A 15,560-nucleotide genomic window follows, 5' to 3' on the forward strand; every position below is an offset into this window, starting at 1 on the left:
TTTAGGTGGTTTTCAGTCTCTTGAAATTATAAAGTGCTGCTATAAATAACCTTGTATCTTAAGTTACTTCAAATGAGTATATGGATAACAAATTCCCAGAAGTAGAATTACTGAACCAAAATTTAGGTGCATTTGTAATTTTGATTGACAGGCAGTCTTAACTGATCTGTGTGTCTGCTTCTAATCTCTGCTAGTTATCTTTCTAAAGCACCTAGCAGCCCTGTCACCATCAAGGCACATGCCTGGGGTTGTGGGCTGGATCCCCAGTAGGGTATGTGCAAGAAGCAGTGGGTCAATGACTCTCTCATCATTGTTTCTCTCTCTCTCCCCCTCTCCTCTCTGAAATCAATTAAAAAATTTTTAAAAAGCACCTAGCTGACCCTGTTGAACTTCTGCTTAACTTTGATGATTCAGTGGGATGCTCAATAAAAAATAAAAAAAAAAAGTTCATAATGATCTTTTTTAAAGAAGAGCTAAAAAGCTACAAAATCAGTTAGTCATTGTACACCACTGGAAGTAACTAGTAATCGGTTCCTGAAAACTGGCACATAAGAGGTAAGCATTTAGCCTGCCTTTCCAGTAGGAACTGTAATTCATAATAACTAATGAAAAAAATAAGCTGATGAGAGGGAATTCTTTATAGATTATCAGCTAGTAATGTGGAAAGAATGGGAGAATTGGGGGGGGGGGGGTGTCACCATTTCCCATCCCCTGGTAACATAATTCAAGCAACAATCATTAATGGATGGGAAATTTCAAAATGCCAGGACCCACTCATCACTGAAAATAGAACAAGCAACCATTTATTTGCCTCCTGATGTGAGGCAGTATGAAGCAGTCAACCTGGTTTATGGAACAAGTCAATGTCAAGAGAAAATAAGAGGGGTGGGGAAGACTGCTTCCAGAAACTTAACACAATAACCAAATATGATGTGTGGATTTGTTTGGACCCCAATTCAAAGGAACCAACTGTAAAAAGCCATTTTGAGATAATAGAAATTTGATTATGGATTGGACAACAAAGGAAAGAATTTAAGTGTAATAATATGGTAAACTTCCATAGTTTTTAGAGACTGCAGTTTGTAGGAGTGAAATGATATAATGTCTGGGATTTGCTCTAAGTAACTTCAGTAAGGGGAAAAAAGAAAGCAAATGTGGCAAATCTAGATAATTATTGCTTCTGCTGATGGGGATTCTTTGTATAGTTCACTCTGCTTCTGTGCTGCTTGAAATTTTTCAATAAAACGCACATACATACAAAAAATGGATAACTGTTTTTTTAAAGCTAACCACAATGATCAGACTCTCACAATCTGGCCCCAACCCAACCATTGCAGCTTTATCACTCATTCTCAGTTCTAGCCTCACCACACTACTGGACACTGGAATTAGCCAGTCATTTTTAAGGTCTAGTCTGTCTTTGTGTCCAAGCTATTTTCTCTTTCCCATTCTTTCCAACTGAGAAACTTCTTATCCTGCAAGGACTAGGTGAGATGTTACCTGTCCTTATATTCCTCCTCATATCTAGCTCAGTGTCTGGCATTTAGATGCTTCATAAAAGACTTAAGACTTGGATAGTGTTTGGTCCCCTTACTGACCTTCACTTTGGCCCTTACACAGACATGGAGCTAGTCACCTGAGGTGGTCTCCATAAAGGTCTGATGTTGGTAGCAGGTGCTAAGAGGGGTTGGGGAGTCTAGACTCCTAACTGGTGGCGATGCTAAAAGAGACAAAAGGCAGCAGAGTTGCTGAGTGTAGGGAGTATGTCCTTTATTGACCTTCTGTTCCCTCACTGGTCACTACTTTTGACTCGTAGGACAACAGGTACAGAACTGCAAGGGATCATCCCCAGCTCTGTGATCACCAGATCCACGAGCTCTGGGGGAGTCACATCATAGACCAGATTCAACAACCGTAGGGACAGGTGGTTCTGCCAGTTAGCCAGGGCCACATGTTCTTCTCGCTCACACAGCAGATCATCGGGGTCATCTGCAATAGGAGATGTACCCATTTATGTCCTTTTAGAAAACAAGTTGTAGTTCAACCTCCCCTCTCCCAAATCTCAATCCCTGGAACCTTCTCTTCTGCCCTCTTGGGCCTCCTTACCTAGCTCATTAGAAACAAAGGCATCGGTTTGTACACGCTCACAGAATTTGTATGTTTCACAGCAGACCAGGACGGGCACATTATGGGCTCGTGCCACCAGGGCCAGCTGTGCTGTCCCTACCCGTGACATCACAGATCCATTGGCCAAGAGTGCATGAGCTCCCAATAGCACCTTAGAAACCTGTTTTGGAGAGGAGAGGTGGGGAAATATCATCTGTGATCAATGTAGAATAAGGTTCCCCAGTCCTGCCCAGGACAACAATATTAAGACAATGACTATCAAATCTTAATGATGGCTCTTGGAAAACACCTAACCAATGACTCACTGCCATCTCCCACAGGAAAACTAAACTCTGAAGTTACTTTTGTCCTGTTCCCTCTTGGTGGTTGCTAGTTTAATATAACGTTCCTTAACATGCTATAGGTATTTTTCCCATTAAATATAAGCAGGACTATACAATTCTAATATTTCTAAATAATTGTCCCTTGGAAGGTAGTCTATACTACTAAACCCTTTTACTCCAACTTTGGAGTCCTTTTTCTCTGCCCTCACCTCTGGGAGTACATAGGAGGCTGCAGGAATCAGCAGGTAGGAGGCAGGGACCCCAGTACGGACCAGAGAGCGGAGCATGTGCTTTCCCTCTAGCCGAGGCCGGCTGTCCACCACTACCACCCGAAATCGACGGTCCTTAGCCCAAGCCTCCTGAAGAATTCGTGAAACCAGAGAAGAGCTGGTGTGAATGGAGAGGATGATTCAGTTACAACGTTACTAGCTGATGGCCAGCTCATTCCTAAAGGGCAGAAAGGGTAGCATCCCCCCAATTTTCTCAGTCATAGCATCTGGACCATACCATCCATATACCAGGATCACATCTCCATTACTGATCTTCTTATAAGCAAAGCGTGAAATTGCCTGAGCTGCAAGCACAATCTTCTCTTGCACATACCGATCAATGGCTGCTTGAAGTTCTGATTTGGCCTAAATGGAGTAAGATGCTTAGGGAACAAGAAATGGACACATTTCTTCCTGATGATCATGCCAGATGCTTGAATATGTGTATAACGATAGGCTCAAGGAGGACAAGGTTGTCTAAAGGGGAGCCAAAGGTGGCACAAGTCAGAGAGCCCAACCACTTCCTCAACCCCTGACCAGGGCAGAATGGTCACACTGTCCCTCCTAGGAGTCCTGAGTGTTTCTCCACTCTACCCCCAGGTGCATGCCTTGCTCATTTCTCATACTCATCACCTCCTCTTCCCGCTTGGAACTGCTCACACCCGTGATCTCCTTGTTAAGGAACTTGATAGCGTTGTGCATGCTTGCTGACAGGGGACGGCACTGAGTCAGGAAGCTAAAACAAGAACGCCTTATATTTGTATGACTCTTCACAATTTACAAAGCTTTCACGTTTAAAAAAAACACCTTTAAAAGAACACAGAGAACAGAAAGATGGAAAAAAGGCAGAGCAAGAGAAAAGGTCCAGGAAAACGACTAGGTGAGCTGGGAGTAGCTTGTAGTGGTTGTCCTTACCTGAAGTAGGGCTTTAGCTTATTCACTAGATCCCTTGAGAGTTCCTCATTGGGTGGTGTCGTGTAATCCTGAATTACCTGTCATGTACACAAAGTGATCAACAAAATGCTCCCTAATAAAGGTCTCTGAAAGGGGGATAGGGTAAGCTTCACTGAAGAAAGGGTTCTGAGGGCAAGAGAAGCTGGGGTAGTGTTGGGGAAGGTGGGGCTGGGTCCTAAGAGGGAAAAGGACGGGGCGTACCTGCTGCAAGGCACGAAGCAGGGCAATACACCGGGCATTGGAGCCACTGACCAGGCCCTGGGAGTACTGCAGGCCGAGTCGCACCATGGCTGGGTGGATCACAGAGGATGGAATGCTGATAGGATGGCGGTGTCACACACTTTGCAAGGGAGCTTGAGCACTTACTGCCCACCTGCCCCTAATGAAAAGGAACTTCCTTCACTAGCACAAACACCCCCATTTCCATTAGAGTTCTGCCTTGTGTTCATGCTTCTCCCCACAGATCCAATCTCAAATTTCCAGTCACTTTCAATACATAATTACCAAAACTCCTCAGACTTAAAAAGTTACAGCAGAAGATCCTACCTCATATTCTGGGTCAGAGAGTTTTGTCTGCTGTACTGGGGTAGGTGGGAGAAGAGACTGACTTTGGATCCATAATCTTTTCGTGTAGGAACCTTGACAAAATAGGGGAATAGAATCAATGGCCTAGAGTTTAAAACTTATGAGATGAAGCTGGAAAAGAAGTAAAAAGTGAAACTACTTTGTCCCAAATACCCATCCTTCTCCAGGGTCTCATTTTTGCCCTAAGCACCTTTCCTCCCTCTATCTCATCTCCCTAGGATCTTCCTGGCCATGCTCTAAACCCACTTCCTACCTGTTGTCGCTCTGGTTTTTTAACAAGCCTTCTCAGAAGTGTGGGATCATCAACCTGAGTGTGCTCAGGGATTCGTTTCACTCCTAAAAAATAATGATCATGTTTTTAAGACTCTGTAGGTGACATTGAGAAATTTGCTTTTAGGGCATAAGAGACATCAAGAAAAACTGGACAGAAAAGGTAAAAAAGCGGGGGAAAGAGTAGAAGAAGAAATAGGGGCAGGATGAGGTTGACGGGAGAATTCTGAACTCTGGAAGCCTAGGCTCACACAAGAATCAGAAACAAACAGAGGTCTTAAAGTGAAAGAAAATACCTGAGGGGGTTTCTCCAGCTGTGCTGGGGCAGGACTGAGGAGGTGGTCCTCCTTGTTCACCCTTTCTTGCCTGTTTCAGGGCCCGCTCAGCCTCCTGCTTGGCTCTCCGTTCAGCACGAAGTTCAGCTTTACTCCGACCAGCTGGAACTTTCTCCCCACCAGTGCCCAACTGACTGCCGGGTCCTGGCAGTTCTTTGGTTGGACCTACTAAAGATCGAAGGAAGAGATGCCCAAGCCCCAGGCAGGTGATATCTATGCTTTATTACCAAAAAACCTTCTCTCCCTGTCTATCTAACCTTCTCCCATCTTCATTTGCTCAAACCCACTCTGTCCTGTCTCCCCCTCTTCTCTGCCACACATCCCTCTACCAGCTCCACACCCAGCCCTTTTTAAAAAGCCCCCGCACCTTGACATTGGGTTGCAGATACAGCAGAACCAGTTTCTGGTTCTGCCCCTTTTTCCTCCTTCCGCTTCTTCTTCTGCTGTTTCTTTTCCTTCCGAAGCTGCAGCTTCTCTTCTTGGGTCATCTCCCTCCCTGCTACCTAAGACACAGACAATACTGCTCTTTCCCCAACATTTCCAAAGGTAAATAAACACTACCGGACGCTCACAAGATACCCAGAAGGTAAAGTCCCTGAACCTCCCTCTCACCCCACAGGGATCAAAGCTTCTATTCCAGGATCAGAGTCACATCCCGTTAGGGTGATAAGAACTCTAAAATCTGGCTTTACTGAGAAATGACGTGAAGTTGGGGCGGAATGAAGCTGACACAGCCTTTTGAGTAGCGCTTGACAGGAGGCTTGAGAGGGCACCCTCACTTACCCCAGGCCGAGGAGAAAGCTCCGCCTTCATCCCAGATCCCGAGTCTGCATCAGAAAACAGAGCACAAAGTGACCCAGAGAGGCTCCGAGAGGATTTGAGGGGACTCGTACAGGGAGCAGCTGGCTGACGGGTCGGCATGTCCAAGGCTCCGCCGGCAGGCGGGAGGCGAGCCAAGGATTCGCGTGGGGACGCAGAGCGCGGCAGGATCAAAGGGTAGGCGGGGGAGGGAGGAAGGAGAGGTACCCACGCTTCTCACGGGAACCAGCCGGTCCGCGGCTCCGGCTGCGCCGAGGCAGGGCAGACCAGCGTCGCCCGAACTGAACAACAGTGCCCAGGGAGCCTCAAGACCCAGCGGTAGCGGTCTGGAGCCAGTCGGCTCGCGTACCTATTTGTGTGCCCCGGCCCTTGACTCACCCTTGCGAACAGCCACAGCCACGGCAGCCATCGCCCTGGGTCCTAGGCTCCGCCCCCCGCGGTCACAGGGACTACAGCGCCTCTCAGCCGACACCCGCGGCGCCCAGCCCCAAGCCGACTACAATCTCCGACGTACACTGGCGCGCCACCCGGCCTACGGGTGGCGATGAGGGCCATCTCGACTTGGGTCTTCCAGTTCCGGCCGTCTCTCCTGCCCTGCAGACTACAGTTCCCAGCATGCCAGGCGCGGCGCCCAGGAGCGAACGTCCCACCGCCCTACCCACATCCGATCTCAGACCCCCGCCCCCAAAATGGCGAGTGAAGCTGCGGGGACGCGCTGAGCAGCGGAGGCGAGCGTGCAAAGCCGCTGCGGCCCTCACGGTCCGGTGCCTGGCCGGGCCCTGGTGCAGGGAACATGCACTTTTCCATTCCTGAAACCGAGTCCCGCAGCGGGGACAGCGGTGGCTCCGCCTACGTGGTGAGGAGCCGCTGGAGCCGGGCCGGGCAGGGGCGGGGATAACGGGCCAGAGACCTCTTCGAGCGGCCTCCGACGCCTGGCCGCCAACCTTCGGGTCTATTCCCAGGCCGCCGACTCCCGACGGCCTTGCTGGGAGTTTATGTCACGTCTCAGATTCGTCCAGAGGTCGCCCCCGCTCCTGTAGGTCCTTTGTTCTGCAGCGGCTACTCTGGTGGGCGTCACTGGCCTCTTGGGGATGGAGACTGCGACACGAGCGCTCGAATTTCCCCAGGACTGGTCCTTCTGCTTTGGGACCTGGCCCTGGGGAAAACAGACTGACAAACCTTCGGAAGGTCTCGGCGCGTTACTCAAGTGGAGCTGTGCCAGGCAACTTCCGGCCAGGGTTCTCAAGGGGGTCGCCCGGATCGCGACCCTAAAATGCTTGCCTGCTTTTGTGTCCTCAGGCCTATAACATTCACGTGAATGGAGTCCTGCACTGTCGGGTGCGCTACAGTCAGCTTCTGGGACTGCACGAGCAGGTGGGACTAGCACCCCTGCCTTGAGGCAGCTTCAAGCCCATCCCTACACCTGGGCGTCAATGTCTCCATTTCCCCCCTCATCGCTTTCCTGTAGGCTGTAGTTCCTCTGGAATCACTGCTACAGCGAGGACCTGAGACTTTACCTTATCGTTTGACATTTCTGGGGAACTCCCTGAGAAGCTTAATGTCTGTCCTCTGTTTTCCTCCCTATATTCACATCCTCCTTCCTGCTTCTCTGACCCCTGGCTTACTTCAGGTTTCGGCCAGTGCATGAAAAATGACCTCTCGCCCCCCCCCCCTTCAGCTGCCAAAGCACATTCCTTCTGTCATCTGAACTGCAATTGGAAATTCTTCTCCCTGCTCATACAAACTATTAACTGATTACTTTCTGTTCTGTGGCTTATCTCAGTGTGAGTAGCTGTTCCAGCTATCTTTATGTATCTGTGACGCAATGTTCCTCTGTTGTTCTCACCAGATTGTGGACTCTATTTAACTCAGTTCAGACCTCTGGTTCTACTAACTAGTGCTACCCTGAGCAACTTACTTAATTTCTTTGGACTTCAGTTTCTACAACAAAAATGGGACTTGTTGATCTGTAAAGTCTCTATGAGTCCCAAGATGCTTTGTGAACATATTTAGCTATTACTTAACAATTTGTGCACATAAAGTTTCCTTTTAAAACCCTTTGTTTCCTGTGAGGATTCAGTGAACACAGTCTTTCTAGATAATCAAGGGGTTCCCTAGGCCCTGGCCCCATATAAAGCCTCCTTGTACTGTGAAGGGGTTGACTTGTACACAGTAAGATAGGAAAGAACTTATATGTAGGACAGGGGAACGGCTTTATTTGAACGCTACCTCTTCCCAAGGAATTGTTACATGGATGAGCAGGACAGATTGGGAAGCAAGGACTGAGGGAAGGGAAAGGAAGCCCAGAACAACATTGTGAGCATGGATTGTCTATTCTTGTTTGCTATGTTTATGTGAAGGGTTGTATCTCTTTCTCTAAATAGCTTCGGAAGGAGTATGGGGCCAATGTGCTTCCTGCATTTCCCCCAAAGAAGCTTTTCTCTTTGACACCTGCTGAGGTAGAACAGAGGAGAGAGCAGTTAGAGAAGTACATGCAAGCTGGTGAGTGCTTGGAGGGAACTTTAGGCTGGCTGTGTTGAGGACTATGGGGAGAGACCAGACAGCTGGTTCTGTAAAGGTCCTGAGTTCTAGACATGGGAAGCCTCTTGTTTGATCTGTATTTAATTATAAGCAAGAGGAAGTAGCATGCTCTAGATACTAACAAAGCAACTTGGGCACGAACATATATGAGAAATACTAATATAACACTAAATAGTCTTAAAGCAATTTAGATCAGTGGGGAGAGCTTAATTTGTATCTGATGTGCTTTTAATTGACATCATTGTTATTTCTCTAGTTCTATAGACTGGACTCAACTAGATGGCAGCCAAGGGTGGGGCAGGTGACGAATTTATACAAACAGTGAGTGAGATAAGGCCAGCTTGGGATGTGACAGGCCACCATCAGCTTAGGAAATGAGGTCTTGGGAGGGAGGGGATGACTTACCAAGAAGAGAACTGGGAGGAGCCACGGAGGAGTCTTAAGTTACTGGAACATCATTCTCTTGCCCCCACAGTTCGGCAAGACCCATTACTTGGGAGCAGTGAGACCTTCAATAGTTTCCTGCGTCGAGCACAACAGGTGAGGCTTTGGGTAGAACCAAGATTTAAGGGAAAGACCTTCCTGTAGGGCTACATCACTTTAATGAGGTGGCTACAGAGGATTCATCCTGGCAGCATTTTTTATGGAATGGGGCTTCTGCTATACCAATGAAATCAAGAAAACATGTAATTAATGTAATTAAGCAGCTGAGAATAAAAGATACCAGAGGAACCTAGACAGAGAGACTTGGGCAGGGGTTAACAAAGTGGTGCCTTCCATTCCCAGGAGACACAGCAGGTCCCCACAGAAGAGGTCTCCTTGGAAGTGCTGCTCAGCAACGGGCAGAAAGTTCTGGTTAATGTGCTAACTTCAGATCAGACTGAAGATGTCTTAGAGGTGAGGCGCTTATTCTGCACTCCCCTACTCCCCAGGGTCCCAGGTTTTGGGGGTGATTGGAACCAGCCAGTATGATGAGCTGTACTTCCCTCTTGACCCCCAGGCTGTGGCTGCAAAGCTGGACCTTCCAGATGACTTGATTGGATACTTTAGTCTCTTTCTAGTTCGAGAAAAAGAGGATGGAGCCTTTTCTTGTGAGTTTCTCTGTACTTTACTGCTACCCTGTGCTTCTAGTAGTGAATTTGCCTCCTCTCCCCCCTGGCATTTCCTCAGGGCTTCCCTCTTGATTTCCCTCCCCTTGAGTCTCGTGACATTTTTCCCTTTTTTGTTTTAACTCATAGTTGTACGGAAGTTGCAAGAGTTCGAGCTGCCTTATGTGTCAGTTACCAGTCTTCGGAGTCAAGAGTATAAGATTGTGCTAAGAAAGAGGTCAGGGCTGGGCTTGGAGGAGGAGGAGGTGCTAAATTGAATTATTGGGCCATGTATTGAGAGGGAATAATCTGGACAAGGGGGCAACACTGGGTGTTTGTACTAGGCCTCCCAAGCTTTCTTCCACTATACCACCATTAGCCTGATAGTTCTAGATTTTTCCTGTTTTGCCCCTATTTTCCATTCTACCTCTTACCTTACCCCAGCTTAGCCCCATTAACCCTTTCCACCCCTTGGCCCCACAGTTATTGGGACTCTGCCTATGATGACGATGTCATGGAGAACCGAGTTGGCCTGAACCTGCTTTATGCTCAGGTGAGCTTGGAGCTGCCTCAGAACCTCCTCCTGAAAATGACTCTGGTCTCCCACTCTGCCAAGAAAACTACTTTCATGTCTTTTCTCCCAATTCATGGGGAAGTTCCTAGAATATTATCAGGGTACCTGGCACAATATCTGCTCTCCCTACTTTATAAGCTGGTTATGGTCAAGGACTTACTGCAAAAAGGTCATTCAAGTGTGGGGCCAGGGGTCAGGCTGGATAGAGGTAACTGGACACTTTTTCTTGTACCTCTGACTGGAAGCCATGAATCCCCTGACCTCTTGTCTCCACTGTAGACAGTATCAGATATTGAGCGTGGGTGGATTCTGGTCACCAAGGAGCAGCACCGGCAGCTCAAATCTCTGCAAGAGAAGGTCTCCAAGAAGGAGGTGAGCTCTGCCTGCCTCCCTCCAAGGGGCTGTTTTCTCTGGGCTGCCCTGCTTCCTCCTGACCCACCCCATGTGGTGCCGGTTTCAGTTCCTGCGGCTGGCTCAGACGCTGCGGCACTATGGCTACTTGCGCTTTGATGCCTGTGTGGCCGACTTCCCAGAGAAGGACTGTCCGGTAGTGGTGAGCGCAGGCAACAGTGAGCTCAGCCTCCAGCTCCGCCTGCCTGGCCAGCAGCTCCGCGAAGGCTCCTTCCGGGTTACCCGCATGCGGTGCTGGCGGGTCACCTCGTCTGTGAGTTGGGATAGGAAGGAGAGGCCTTTGGGGGGGGGAGGCCTGGCAAACCTTGAGCTTTAGAAACGGGCTGGGCTGCAGTGGGTCAGAGAGCATGGCAGATTGGTCAGAATGAACTCAGCTTAATTCCTCTCTCTCCCAGGTGCCATTGCCCAGTGGAGGCACAAGCAGTCCGGGCCCGGGCCGGGGCCGGGGTGAGGTGCGCCTGGAACTGGCTTTCGAATACCTCATGAGCAAGGACCGGCTCCAGTGGGTCACCATCACTAGCCCCCAGGTGTGAGCCCGCCCTCAGGCCTCTGGACCCCATTGCGCCGCCTCTCTTTAGATACCCAAGTCTAGGGCTTCCAGGACTCCATGTGAGTGGGAGCCCTTGTCTTAGGGGTTATGGGCTCAGGATGAGAACTGTAGGCTGAGCTCTCCTCTTGCCTTCAGGCCATCATGATGAGCATCTGTTTGCAGTCCATGGTAGATGAACTAATGGTGAAGAAATCTGGTGGCAGTATCAGGAAGGTAAGTAGCAAGTGTGGACCAGGTAGTTAAGTGGCTGTGTTCTCCCTTGCCTTTTGTACCAGGTGTGAGGGAGGGGAAGTGATGGGGATTCCAAAGGAAGTGGTCCTGCCCTTATCAGTGCCTTATCTCCATCCCCAGATGCTGCGCCGACGGGTAGGGGGCACCCTGAGACGCTCAGACAGCCAGCAAGCAGTGAAATCCCCACCGCTGCTTGTAAGTGTTAAGTGTCAGTACCCTGGCCCCCAGGCTTTCCTCATGTACCCCAGTGAAGTCTCTGACACTTCTGCCTCTTCTCCAGGAGTCACCTGATGCCAGCCGGGAGTCCATGGTCAAACTCTCAGTGAGTTTCCCACAAGGGTTGGTGAAATACGTGTTTGTAGGGGATCTCAGGGAGCCTCAAGCCCTATGTCTGACCCAACGCTGCCTTTGTTACAGAGCAAGCTGAGTGCCGTGAGCTTGCGGGGAATTGGCAGTCCCAGCACAGATGCCAGTGCCAGTGATGTCCATGGCAATTTCGCCTTCGAGGGCATTGGAGATGAGGATCTGTGATCTCCAGTGCTAGGATGTCTGCCCTCTACCCCAGAGGAATGTTCAAAAACTTGCCCTGTGCCTGTATCCCCCAAGCCTATGGGGTCTTTTCCTTCCTATTTCCCCCTTTTCTCTTCTTGGCCAGGGGCCTCCTAACCTACCTTCCCTTCCCCCTTGGGCTGGCTGCACAAAGGATTATCCCCTTTTCAGAGCTGGCCTTCAATGCCAAATTAGCATTTAGTATTTTGCACAAAGTCCACGGGACCATGGTTACCTGCCTTGGGGAGGAACCACAGCGCCCCCCAGCAGCTTTTGGCTCCTCAGGGCCATGGGCCAAGGGGATGGGCAGAGGTCTATGTATGGTCTGGCCCGGCCCAACTTCCCATCATTAAACTCAGCCTGATTACTGCCTACCTCTTGTTCCCTTTCTGCCCCTGCTTCTCCCATCACAGCATGGACTGCTGTGCTAAGGGTGAGGCTAAGCTGTGCTTGCCACTGCCAATTCAGCATAGACATGGCTTTGTTAGTGTTTCCTTTATTATAAAGTACTGAAATAAGTTAAATAAACAGGTGGGAGGCTGGGCAGTCCCCCAGCCAGTTTCTCCACTGCCCCTGGGAGCAGTGGAGGTGAATACAGGGCCCTTCTCTGAGCTCATGAAGTGCATCAGTCAAGGCAAGGCCCCGTGGTCCATATGGGCCCCCCCCCCGCCCATGGGGTTTGGGCTGGTCCATATAGTGCCTAGGTTAGTCTGTTGGAGCCCCTGGCCAGCGGGGGAAGGAGAAGGTGGCTTCTGGTCCATCTCTATAAAACATACAGGAGAGTCAGGGCTAATCCATACAGCCCAGGGAGTGAAGGACCTAGTTCAGGGTGAGTCTGTATGGAGAGCCCGGCTACCAGTGGTACCCAGGGTTGTAGGACCCCGAGAGCTCAAAACAGAGGTGGGGCTGTGAGGTGGCGCCCAGCCCTCAGAGGCAGAGAGACCAGGTCCTCCTGTGCCGCCATGCCCATGCACCTTCTGGTGGCGTTTGTAGTTGTCCCAGTGGCCCGTGGTGTAGGCGCAGGTGGCACAACGGAAGGGCTTCTCGCCTGTGTGCCGCAGCATGTGACGTTTGAGGTTCATGCTCTGGTTGCAGCTGTAGTTGCAAAGGCTACACCGAAAAGGTTTGTCCCCAGAGTGGATGCGACCATGACGCTTGAGGTTGGCCAGGTTGCCACAGGCATAGGGGCAGAGGGGGCATTTGTAGGGCTTCTCTCCCGTGTGAACACGCTGGTGCCGCTTCAGGTTATCCAGATGAGCAGAGGCATAGGGACAGCGGGCACAGCGGAAGGGTTTTTCACCACTGTGTGTCTTCATGTGCCGGGCCAGGTGGTTGGGATAGTGAGTGGCAAAGGGGCAGAGGCTACAGGCAAAGCCTTTGTCACTGGGGCCCTGGGGCCCCCCACTAGCACCTCCTCCAGCCTCTCCTCGCATACAACGCCCACACATGGCAGCTCCCAGCCGACTACCCTCCCCCTCCTCCAGCTCTTGTCCACAGTTTCGGCAAGTCCAAGGGAACAGCAGCTCTGGCAGTGGTTCTGATCCAGTCCCACATAGGCCCTCCCCTTCACCCCGCAGCTGCCCACAATCCGGCAGGAAACTGGCACCACCTGGCGGCATGTGGAGGCTCAAATCTGGAAGCAGCAGAGCATCTGTGGGGACAATGAGACCTGGTGAATCCAAGTATCCCTAAGGCCACCCACCTGTGTTCCAGGTTCTTTGGTCCTTAGTGTTTTACCTTCAGGTCGCCGGGGCACAGTTCCTTCCTGCTCTGTGGGACTGGGAGGCCGGGTTGGACGAGGAGCACAGCAGCGGAAGCCACAGGTTGGGCAGGGAGGAGTGGGGGGCCCTGCATGGGTGCGTTGATGTCGCCTCAGGTTGCCCAGGCTGCTGCAGGCAAAGGGGCAGTGGGGACAGCGGTAGGGCTTCTCGCCAGTGTGGGTGCGAGTATGTCGTGTCAGGTTGACGAGCTGGGCTGAGGCGTAGGGGCAGCGGCCACAGCGGAACGGCTTCTCCCCGCTGTGTGTCTGCATGTGCCGCTTCAGGTGGCTCGAGTAGTGGGACACGAAGGCGCAGAGGCGGCATGAGTATAGTAGCCGTGGGGGCAGCGGGGCCCCCCCACCCGGCCCTCCTGCCCCACAACACGGCCCCTCACCTGTGGGCCCCCCACACAGCTGGCAGGCAGGGCCTGGCCTCTCACCCCTGGCCTCCCCTGGACCCCTGGCTGGCTCCTCAACTTCACTCTCGGCACTTAGTGCCCGGCCGCCCCCAGACTCGTCGTCGCTCAGCCCGTAGGGAAGCCCAGGCCTGGCCCCCAGAGAGTCTCCTGGTGAGACAGACATGAGAAGAGACATCAATATTGCGTAGGACTAGATTCCAAACACCCTTTCTCACTTGTGGTCTTCCTATTTGCTTGGCCCCACCCTTCTCTTCCCTTTCGTGATCCCAAAAATTAAATATGAATTGTCTACTGTTGTGTCTGGACTAGCCTAGTGAAAACAGAGTTGTGCATAGTTCTACTTAATGGAAAAAGATCAAGGGCTCACAGTGGACCAAAGACTGAAATGAATCAATAATGTAATTAACTGATTCTTAGGATAAGAAAGTAAAAATATACCAGGTAGAGGCCTGAGAGCTTTTCCTAAGCTCTATATTAGTAAGGTCCTTTTAAATATGGACCTGATTATAAAATAAAAACTCTCAAGAATGAGACAAAACTGGGAAGTAGAAAATCCAAGTATAATGCTACTTCTCAGCCTAAAGGATGATTTTACATGGGTTCCCTCAATGACTTTCAAAAACATCCTTCCTAAGTGGCACGGAGTAGGTAGTGCAGCAAATTAGGATGGGGTGTTGCTAAGATTACAGGGAAGAGAATGTGGAAGGATACTTGAAGGTAAAGATGAAAACCTCAGTACAAAAGGAGTTTAAGCTGCGGGTGAAATGAGAAGTTGCTTCCCTGTCCTCTCAGAAGTAAACTCACATAAGGAATGGGCTATGGAGTGGGGACAAGGTTATAAAAAGGACATTTACTTTTAACCAGTGACTTCCACTGTCCTATTCATACCACCTTTGGATCAGGCCCCAGAACTTCACCTCAGCAAAGTGATGGAGCTGTTTAGACGATTAGGCAAGTGGAGAAATCTAGCTCAAATCTAAACTAAACAGGCAGGAAACGGTGTTTTGCTCACTGGCACTAAACCTTAACCCACCTCCTGAAGGGCTGGGGTTCCAGCGATCACTAATCCTTAACCAAGTCCCCCAAACCCACCTTCAGAGTCTCTTTCGAAGCCCATGAGCTGGTCGCTGTTGCCGTCACCTTCCTCCTCTTCCTCTTCCTCTTCCTCCTCAAACTCCAGATCCTGGCCTAACAGCAAATCACTCTCCAATACTAGGGCCCCAGGTCCTTCATCGAGGGAGTCTTCCGTATCCACTGAGGAGAGGAGAGGGCTTGTAGATTTTCCCTCAGGACCTGTGCCCATTATCCGCACCCCGGGGACCTGACCTCGTGGACCGTACTGCCCAGACTTGTGGACCCTCCCGGGTTCCCTTAATACCTGGGTGGGAAGCGCCCACCCCATCCCTCAGAAGTCCCCCTCCAGCCCGACCTGAACCCACTCCACTGACCCCACCCCCGCTCCTCCCCCCACCGCGGCCCCTGACCCCTGACCTTTGACCCCCTCGCATTTCACGGGCTGTGGGTGGCTTTGCTTCCTTCGGGGCATCGTGACCGGCTCCAGCCCGACGCGCCTCTGGCCTGCGGTCGCCCGGCCCCGCCCCTCCCAAGTCGGCGCACCACCCGCTCTTCTTCTCAGGGCCCGCGGGCCGCCCCCATGCAGCGGCGCGGGCCCCGGGCAGCCCCCCGCCCTGGCCCCGGCGCCCAGCTCAGGCCGCTCCCGCCGCCGCCGCCGCGTCCATTCATGGAGCCCCCTACC

At 51.1% G+C, this 15,560-nt stretch overlaps 3 protein-coding genes across 7 annotated transcripts; 1 reads left to right on the top strand and 2 right to left on the bottom strand.

The window, feature by feature from the left end:
• Positions 1-1,745: 1,745 nt before the first annotated feature.
• On the bottom strand, positions 1,746-6,110 carry EIF2B4 (eukaryotic translation initiation factor 2B subunit delta). 5 transcript variants are annotated; one of them, XM_016209602.2, is made up of 13 exons: positions 6,061-6,110; positions 5,647-5,690; positions 5,231-5,366; positions 4,825-5,031; positions 4,512-4,594; positions 4,220-4,311; positions 3,875-3,989; positions 3,635-3,711; positions 3,353-3,455; positions 2,958-3,085; positions 2,660-2,837; positions 2,107-2,287; positions 1,746-1,989 (listed from the first exon to the last, which is right to left on the bottom strand). In XM_016209602.2, the coding sequence occupies exons 1-13, from the start codon at positions 6,089-6,091 to the stop codon at positions 1,790-1,792; spliced, it is 1,575 nt and encodes a 524-aa protein (XP_016065088.1). In that variant the 5' UTR covers positions 6,092-6,110; the 3' UTR covers positions 1,746-1,789. The 5 variants fall into 5 exon arrangements, with proteins under 5 accessions (XP_016065088.1, XP_016065095.1, XP_016065079.1 ...); XM_016209609.2 differs by having other exon boundaries at positions 4,825-5,028; positions 6,061-6,106; XM_016209593.2 differs by lacking the exon at positions 6,061-6,110 and having other exon boundaries at positions 4,825-5,028; positions 5,647-5,784.
• A 255-nt stretch (positions 6,111-6,365) lies between these two features.
• On the top strand, positions 6,366-12,000 carry SNX17 (sorting nexin 17). Its single transcript, XM_016209628.2, has 15 exons — positions 6,366-6,538; positions 6,982-7,056; positions 8,067-8,184; positions 8,699-8,763; positions 9,010-9,120; positions 9,224-9,314; positions 9,462-9,549; positions 9,795-9,864; positions 10,165-10,257; positions 10,346-10,549; positions 10,692-10,823; positions 10,982-11,059; positions 11,198-11,272; positions 11,358-11,399; positions 11,495-12,000. Exons 1-15 carry the CDS (start codon positions 6,476-6,478, stop codon positions 11,606-11,608), a joined length of 1,419 nt encoding a protein of 472 aa, XP_016065114.1. The 5' UTR covers positions 6,366-6,475; the 3' UTR covers positions 11,609-12,000.
• A 53-nt stretch (positions 12,001-12,053) lies between these two features.
• Positions 12,054-15,117, bottom strand: ZNF513 (zinc finger protein 513). The gene is made up of 3 exons (XM_016210248.2): positions 14,897-15,117; positions 13,364-13,951; positions 12,054-13,277 (listed from the first exon to the last, which is right to left on the bottom strand). Exons 1-3 carry the CDS (start codon positions 15,105-15,107, stop codon positions 12,451-12,453), a joined length of 1,626 nt encoding a protein of 541 aa, XP_016065734.2. The 5' UTR covers positions 15,108-15,117; the 3' UTR covers positions 12,054-12,450.
• Between the last annotated feature and the right edge of the window lie 443 nt (positions 15,118-15,560).

Source organism: Miniopterus natalensis, chromosome 13 (assembly GCF_054644295.1).
Source record: "Miniopterus natalensis isolate mMinNat1 chromosome 13, mMinNat1.hap1, whole genome shotgun sequence".
In the NCBI taxonomy this organism is placed as follows: Eukaryota; Metazoa; Chordata; class Mammalia; order Chiroptera; family Miniopteridae; genus Miniopterus; species Miniopterus natalensis.

Bases quoted from the DNA above. Each gene is read 5' to 3' on its own strand.
- EIF2B4 (XM_016209584.2), bottom strand. From the start codon at position 5,784: ATGCCGACCCGTCAGCCAGCTGCTCCCTGTACGAGTCCCCTCAAATCC. The intron at 4,595-4,824 runs GTATTTTCTTTC...ATTATTTTTTAG, and splicing joins AGCTGGAGAAACCCCCTCAG to GAGTGAAACGAATCCCTGAG. The intron at 3,712-3,874 runs GTACGCCCCGTC...TGTACATGACAG, and splicing joins TGCTTCGTGCCTTGCAGCAG to GTAATTCAGGATTACACGAC.
- SNX17 (XM_016209628.2), top strand. From the start codon at position 6,476: ATGCACTTTTCCATTCCTGAAACCGAGTCCCGCAGCGGGGACAGCGGT. The intron at 8,185-8,698 runs GTGAGTGCTTGG...TTGCCCCCACAG, and splicing joins AGAGAAGTACATGCAAGCTG to TTCGGCAAGACCCATTACTT. The intron at 9,550-9,794 runs GTCAGGGCTGGG...TTGGCCCCACAG, and splicing joins AAGATTGTGCTAAGAAAGAG to TTATTGGGACTCTGCCTATG.
- ZNF513 (XM_016210248.2), bottom strand. From the start codon at position 15,107: ATGGGCACAGGTCCTGAGGGAAAATCTACAAGCCCTCTCCTCTCCTCA. The intron at 13,952-14,896 runs GTGGGTTTGGGG...CTGTCTCACCAG, and splicing joins CTTCGAAAGAGACTCTGAAG to GAGACTCTCTGGGGGCCAGG. The intron at 13,278-13,363 runs GTAAAACACTAA...TTGTCCCCACAG, and splicing joins TGTGCCCCGGCGACCTGAAG to ATGCTCTGCTGCTTCCAGAT.